This window comes from Nerophis lumbriciformis, linkage group LG12, assembly GCF_033978685.3.
Source record: "Nerophis lumbriciformis linkage group LG12, RoL_Nlum_v2.1, whole genome shotgun sequence".
Taxonomy (NCBI): Eukaryota; Metazoa; Chordata; class Actinopteri; order Syngnathiformes; family Syngnathidae; genus Nerophis; species Nerophis lumbriciformis.
Window position 1 is genome coordinate 24,848,384 of NC_084559.2, and position 7,262 is coordinate 24,855,645.

General features: G+C 40.1%; 1 protein-coding gene across 3 annotated transcripts in view; it reads left to right on the forward strand.

Annotated features, from left to right (window-relative positions):
• The window catches only part of LOC133623132 (rapamycin-insensitive companion of mTOR-like), a 46,575-nt gene that overhangs the window by 21,753 nt on the left and 17,560 nt on the right, over window positions 1-7,262 (forward strand). For 2 of the 3 annotated variants that reach the window (XM_061986162.2, XM_061986163.2), the window contains exons 24-31: window positions 584-660; window positions 750-828; window positions 942-1,051; window positions 1,126-1,213; window positions 1,340-1,432; window positions 1,712-1,818; window positions 3,001-3,230; window positions 3,311-4,403. In XM_061986162.2, the coding sequence (XP_061842146.1) occupies window positions 584-660; window positions 750-828; window positions 942-1,051; window positions 1,126-1,213; window positions 1,340-1,432; window positions 1,712-1,818; window positions 3,001-3,230; window positions 3,311-4,403 (1,877 nt within the window). Of the gene's footprint in view, window positions 1-583; window positions 661-749; window positions 829-941; window positions 1,052-1,125; window positions 1,214-1,339; window positions 1,433-1,711; window positions 1,819-3,000; window positions 3,231-3,310; window positions 4,404-7,108; window positions 7,190-7,262 lie in introns of all 3 variants that reach the window. The other variant, XM_061986164.2, reaches the window with a different exon arrangement.

Here is a 7,262-nt window from a genome sequence, read left to right on the forward strand (position 1 = left end):
GTATATTTCTCAGAGCTTTGACAAGCATTAATGAGTTAAACTGTCATTTAATGCAATGCAACTAATCTTGGGCAGTTAAATATAACATGCCACATATATATTAAAGACTTTTGTGAACTAAATAAACTTAACCAAGTTCTGCCTGCTTTCTGACACATTCTGTCTTGCTCAATAGGCGCTATTGTTTTTGTCTACTTTTTCTACTGTGTCAAAATTAATGTTGTCATGAATTATTGACTTAAGGCTATAATTACCCAACCTCAAATATTCCACTCTGCAACTTATTTTTTTTTAGAAATATCACATATTTTGCCATAAAAAAAACTTTATATCAGTAGATATTTCTGAAGTTGTTAAAAGATTTCAAGCGATGGGAGTAAAAAGAAAATAATTTATTGCTGACTTTTGACACCTATAAACAAATCCTTTTTAGATTTTAAGAGTGTATAAAAAAAGGGCTAATATACAAAGTATATGTGAGTCATGTGGCACACTTTTGCTTAATTCAGTCAGGATTATGTGCCCCAAACTGCTCTCAACTAAACATTGAACTGTCTGACTCGATATTTGTTGTGTTTGACAGGCCAACCTCCATGCACTAATCCATTTGAAACCTGCTTTGTCCCACTTGGGAGACAAAGGCCTCCTGCTACTCCTCAGGTTAGTGATTCTTTTATATCTAAATGTTCTTAAAATCATTACATGTGTTTTACTCCCAGCCAACATGCTACATTTGATCTCTACTGCAGGTTCCTGTCCATACCTAAAGGTTTCTCTTATCTCAATGAGCGGGGTTATGTCAGTAAACAGCTTGATAAATGGCAGAAGGTACAACACATCTTGTTGATTTATTGTGCTGCTATGCCATTTAAAAAGAACAGGACCTTTATTACTTGTTAAAATACATCGCAAGAAATGACTGCATGCCTTTCGAATTGCAGGAATATAACTTAAAATATGTGGACCTAATAGAGGAGCAGCTCAATGAAGCACTAACAACCTATCGCAAACCTGTTGATGGAGATAACTATGTCAGACGCAGCAACCAAAGGTGAAAGGCCGTCCGGATTCACAGTCCTTTCCCTTTAAATGTACTTCTCTCTAATTTTACCGATTTGTCACCAGGTTACAAAGACCAAATGTCTATCTGCCTGTGCACTTGTACGGTCAGCTCGTACATGATAAGACAGGCTGTCATCTATTAGAGGCTCAGGTAACTGCACTGGAATATAATGTTAAGCTGCAACACATTATTTTTATTATCTGGTTTGGATGCAGCACTTGTTCATGCAGATTTATTATCAACTCTAAGTAACTCTTTACTTTTGTTTGTTTACAGAGTATAGTTCCTGACCTCAGCTACACTGTTCGCTCCCCGATGCTGGACACCTGGGAGGGCATTAAACAGCTGAAAGCTGCTCTTTGGGCTCTGGTCAGCAACACTACACACCAGTTCATGTATTTCAGGACGGGCTCATTTTACAAGTTAATTGATGCTAATACTGAAAGTCCTGGGTTCCAGCTGCAACAGTTTCAATGACATTTCCTTTGAAAGCATACTAAAAATTACATTTAATAACTATTTTTCTAGAATTTTTTATGGAAATGTAAACCTATAACTGAGACCTGTTATCCTAATTATCTTTGCCTAAAAGGAATGTATCTGATGGAATTTATTTGATTTTTGTAATTTTTATTCTTTACCATTCAGGGCAACATTGGCTCTTCAAATTGGGGCCTGAATCTCCTCCGTGAGGAGAATGTCATCCCTGACATCCTTGCATTAGCTCAGCAGTGTGAAGTGTTGTCAGTAAGAGGGTAAGGCCTTTTTTTGGATCATACAGCTCTCACTAAATCTGCAAACCCTCTCACATTTATTTTTCAGTTAAAATGTTTGTGTATATAATACCTCACATTTTAAAGGGGAACTCTCCTTTTTTTGGAATCGTTCACAATCATTATAAAAGACATGACGACGGATGTTTTTTTATTTAATGCATTCTAACCAGTAAATAAAAGTAATAAAAGTCACAACATCCAAAAAGCGACAGAGAAAGACACGAAAAGACGCTTTGTTCTACCCAACTTTTCTTTGCGAGGATTATGAGTAATTCTTCCTCTTAATGGGAATGTATGAACAGCCGAGCAGTCAGCATTCTAATGACAGCAGACATTGCAGAGTAAGTGATGTTTTATTTGTTTGTTGGCTCTCATGACATCTACAGTGAGTAGTAATCAGTGATGTAGTTGAAAAAAGAAGCGAACGTTGTGATGCGTTTTTGAAAATAATGCGCCGCGTATGCTTTAAAATGAGCAAAATACGTAAATATTAGACTTAGACTTAGACTTAGACTTCCCTTTTATTGTTATTCAAATTTTGAACTTTACAGCACAGATAAGAACAAAATTTCGTTGCCTTAGCTCATGGTAGTGCAGGATATAATATATAAATATAAAATGTTGTCAAGAATGTATCCGTCACTACATTACATATTTACTTACATCATGTAAGCTCTGCGATGACGTGGCGACTTGTCCAGGGTGTACCCCGCCTTCCCTTAGCTGGGATACGCTCCAGCCACCCCCACGACCCCAATAGGGGCAAGCAGTAGAAAATGGATGGATGGATGGATATAAAACCTTAATGGAGGTGTTTGGATGTGTTTTTAAGGGCTTTATAGACAGAATAGAGCGTCTCCCGTAGGCTGTGTTGTAAGCAGTCTTTTGATTGATTTTATGTAATATTTGGAATCCATTAAAAAAAATGCATCTGTCATCTTGTCTTTCACAATGATCGTGAACAATAAGAAAAATTCCACTAAAGTGCAGTTCCGATTTTAAAGCATCAAAGAGTGAAGAAAAAGCATGATTTGATATTGTAAAATAAATCACATGCAACAATTGTCTTGATTGGTTGACAGTCCAAAAATTACAATAGTTTATCCTTATATATTCCTGCAAAACTGTAACTTGTAATTAACCACCTGTTTGTATCCACAGTACATGTGTTTATGTGCTGGGAGTGATCTCCAAGACCAGGCAGGGCTGTGAGCTGTTAAAGCAGTATGGTTGGGATGCAGTCAGACACAGTCGCAAGACATTGTGGCCAGTCACTCCAGATGAGATGGAAACACAGCTAACCTCTGAACTGTCGTCTGTGCCAAGCACGCTCAGCCTCAACTCTGAATCAACCAGCTCCCGCCACAACAGTGAGAGCGAGTCTCAACCAAGTGCGTAGGATGGATGTATAACTATTTGCATTGTTGATTGTTAGAGAACATGATCCTTATCCTTTTATTTGCACTGTCAGACATGTACATACTGGACGATGACAAGTGTGATGTTCTGGACCAGTCAGACGAGGCGCCTTTCTATGTACACTCCAAGCCTGTCAAGGACCGCAGCCCCTTCACTATACTGGCCTCCACACGCTTCGTTCGTGCACGTTTTTTCAACTCCTTGTCTCTTCCTAGCAAGAAGCTACGTTCCACTAGTGACCCTAAGACCCCCACTGGCTCCCGCACCCCAACTGAACTTAAGACCGGAAGTATGCGGCGTAACCGGACAGTGACAGAGCCCTCTGTTTACAGCCCATGTCAGAGCGACGTCTTCTCCACTGTGTTTAATGGCAGAGGAATCCCAAAAAGTCCTACTGTCAGCCTGGAGACGTCATTTGTTGGGACCAGGGGGGGATCTGAAGAGCATCTTGTGGATGGAAGGCTGGCCAGGGGAGGAGGTTCAGGTCTGGGACTCAGTGGTCTGGGAGGACACATAGAGCATCCAAGTCGAGAGCGAGAGCAGAGCAGTCGAGAGCGTCTAACAGGGGGAGATGGTGGTTCCTCGTCGAGCGGAGGTAATGTGGGAGGTGGTGGTGGAGGCACGCAGTTCAAAAGCCGCAGTCAGAGCTTTAACACGGACACCACGACCAGCGGCATCAGCTCCATGAGCTCCAGCCCATCTAGGGAAACTGTTGGAAACCCCGAACATTCCGAACCTGAGCCGGACTCTTCTGACTGTGTTAGCCTCAACACAGTTGTGTCAGCCAAGACTGTCAAGACCCTGTCACCCCTAACCCCCCAATCTCAGACCAACCACATGTCTGCATTAAAGTCCTCCACTGTGTCTTTGGTACCGCCCGGCTCCTCGCACACACTCCCCCGGCGAGCTCAGTCTCTTAAGTCCCCCTCAGTGACCACCATCAAGAGTCTGGCTGACTGCAGCTTTATGTATACCAGCCAAAGAGATGCTTTGGGCTACGCCACACTGAAGCGGCTGCAACAGCAGAGGATACACCCGTCTTTGTCCCACAGTGAAGCACTGGCTTCACCTGCAAAAGACGTGCTCTTCACAGACACCATCACCATGAAGACTGGCAGCTTGGACTCCAGGCTAACACCTCGCAGGTAAGGCGTTGCTGTGGGGACTATGTAACAGAAAATAAGAAATATTACATGTACAATGGTATATCTATAAACATTGTCGTTCTCTTTATTTGTTTTATAATAATGGAAAAATTTGGGAGCAAAACGCACATTTTGAGGCTATACAAAAGGCACTCTTATGTACAAAAGTTAGGGATGTAACGATATTGTAGATGCCACAGTATTCAAAATCTTATCAATAATGCCATGACGTGTGACAGTATCAAATGGAAACTTTGAGAGAGTAGTTATTTTGGCACTTTTCTTCGCAGTGGGGGATCCGCAACATGGGGTCGTGGAGCACCGTAAAACAGAGAGAAAGAGGAAGCAGTAGTAGATGAAAGGAATTGTTGTTTTTTTACAAAATCCTAATTACTTTTTGAGTTATGTTGCTAACAAACAAACCTTGGCGAAAACATAACCTTTGTGGCGGAGGTAATCAAGTGCGCTACATTCGTCTCGAGTGTTCCAAGCCAAAACTGAATCGGTCAAGATGCGCCGTGCCGATGGAAAGCACCTGCCGCACACTAAAGCTATACTGTACTTGATAAGCTACCATTACCCAGAAAAAATGAAACCCGCGATTTGTGAGGTAGTTATATTATTAAAAGTTAAATTGTGAGTTATCTTTTCTAAGAAACTGCATTTTCCAAACGGATAGATAAAAATGTTCACTGTATAGGACACTGCTTCTCAGAAAGCAAGACACAGTGGATTTTCCCGCACAATACTTGTTTGTTGTAATAAATATGATTGGAACATTTGAGCATTATTGTATTCAATAGCAGTCAGTGTGTTTATCCTAAACATTCCTGCCACTTCATTGTACACACTGTGGCATTTTTAAGTATTTTTTTATTTTATTTTATTTTTGACATGTACCACAATATTATCATACTGTGGCCTTAACACTGTAATACAATTGTACCGTGAGATTTTGATAACGTTACATCCCTATCAAACATATTAAATTCCACCTGTTAACCATAGCTTGGGCGAGACAAGAGATACTTAACAAAATTGTTTTGGTGGGCACATTTCCAGAAACTTAAGGGCAGCGGTGTCGGATTTCCCCCTACACTAGAAGTCTTATTTTGTACAGGTGAAAGTAAAAAAAATTGAATATCGTGCAAAGATTTGTTTATTCCAGCAATTTAATATACAAGGTGAAATTAATGTATGACATAGGCTCATAACATGCAGATCAAGATATGTCAAGCCTTTTCTTTTATATATAATTTTGATGATTATGGCTTACAGCTTATGAAAACCTTGAATAGAAAATTTTAGAACATTTGGGGTTTTCAAAAACTGTAAGCCATGATCATAAAATGTATAAAAAATAAGGGCTTTACCTTTTCTCACCTTGCTTGTAATGAGTTGCTATATCACATATTAGTTTTACATTTGAATTTAAATTGCTGACATGAATTAATCAAAAGTCTATGACAGCACTCTATTGTTTTTGAGAATTTGCTGCAAAAATGTGAGTCACTTTATTAGAGAGGACCTAAAACGGAACATTGAGGAACACAACTAGTGTAACTAAATAAGTTGAACAAATGATTACTGATTGCATCTGAAGTAAACAAGCTACAGCAACACCTTAGTTACATAAATCACATTATGAAAATAATTTGTAACTGCCGAAAATGTGAGGACTTAAAGGGGAGCCTTGAGGAATGCCTCCGTTATGTAAATCATAAGTTTGGACCCCAGTGTTTTATGTTTGCTCGCCAGGTTAATGTCAATGTCAATCAAGGATCTGCCAATGTGTTTACAGTGGTCCTAGTTCCAGGATCACTCTAATGTTTTAGGAATTTACCGGTACTGCAAAACTGTTTTTCTTCAAAGTTTTGAACTGTTTTGGCCGGTATGGTGTCATTCCCGAACCGAATTTGGCTCACAGGTTGAAGATGAATAGCACTGGGCTTGACATTTAGTTCTTCCTGTACTGTATTTATTAATCTTACTGAGACATTTAGACATTTACATACTAGGTGCTTCCAGCTTGGGGACAGTTTGGCAAAAATATTTTCTTTCTTCCAAATGACAAAACAGCAAAGTCCATGAATTTGGTGCAGAAATATTAGGGGGTCCTGACCTCAACCCCATGAAGTAGAACAAATATTACAACTCAGCAGGTCCTCTCTTGCATTCTAAAATCGTTGACCACTGACATCACACATGTTCTTGTAGGTATATGGACATTAACGCACTCCAAAACCATACAGAAAGTCTTTCAGGGTAGAGTGAAAAAACTAAAACAAACAGTGGAGTGAATCATATTTATACAGCATTTTTTCTCTGGTGACTCAAAGCGCTTTATTTTGAGAAACCCATTATCTACATTTAAGCTACATTTACACCAGTGTAGGTGGCACTGGGAGCAAGGTGGGTGAAGTGTCTTGCCCAAGGACACAACGGCAGTGACCAGGATGAAGAAAGCTAGATTCGAACCAGGAACCCTCAAGTTTCTGGTTGGCCGCTCTACCATCTGAACCACGCTCCCCCACACAGCTCAGTTTTCTTCTATTTTCAACAATTTCTAGCAATGGAGTGATGGCCAGTTGTATAATACTGTTGTCTAAAAAGCATCACTTTTTAAGGGTCAGGGTGTGAATTTCTGTGTTCATCACCAGTCACAGGTTTCTTTTTGTTTCGTGGACGTTATGTGTGTCTATCAGGCTATCAGATAGGAGATGTACCTGCCCAGATTCCAGCATCTTAAGTCCTTACCACAGACTGTCCAGAACACTTGTGCCGCGGTGGGTGGACCTAGTCAGTGACTTCCTTTTAGTAAATGTGTAGAATCTAGTGCAAGTCTGGTATAAACAGTAA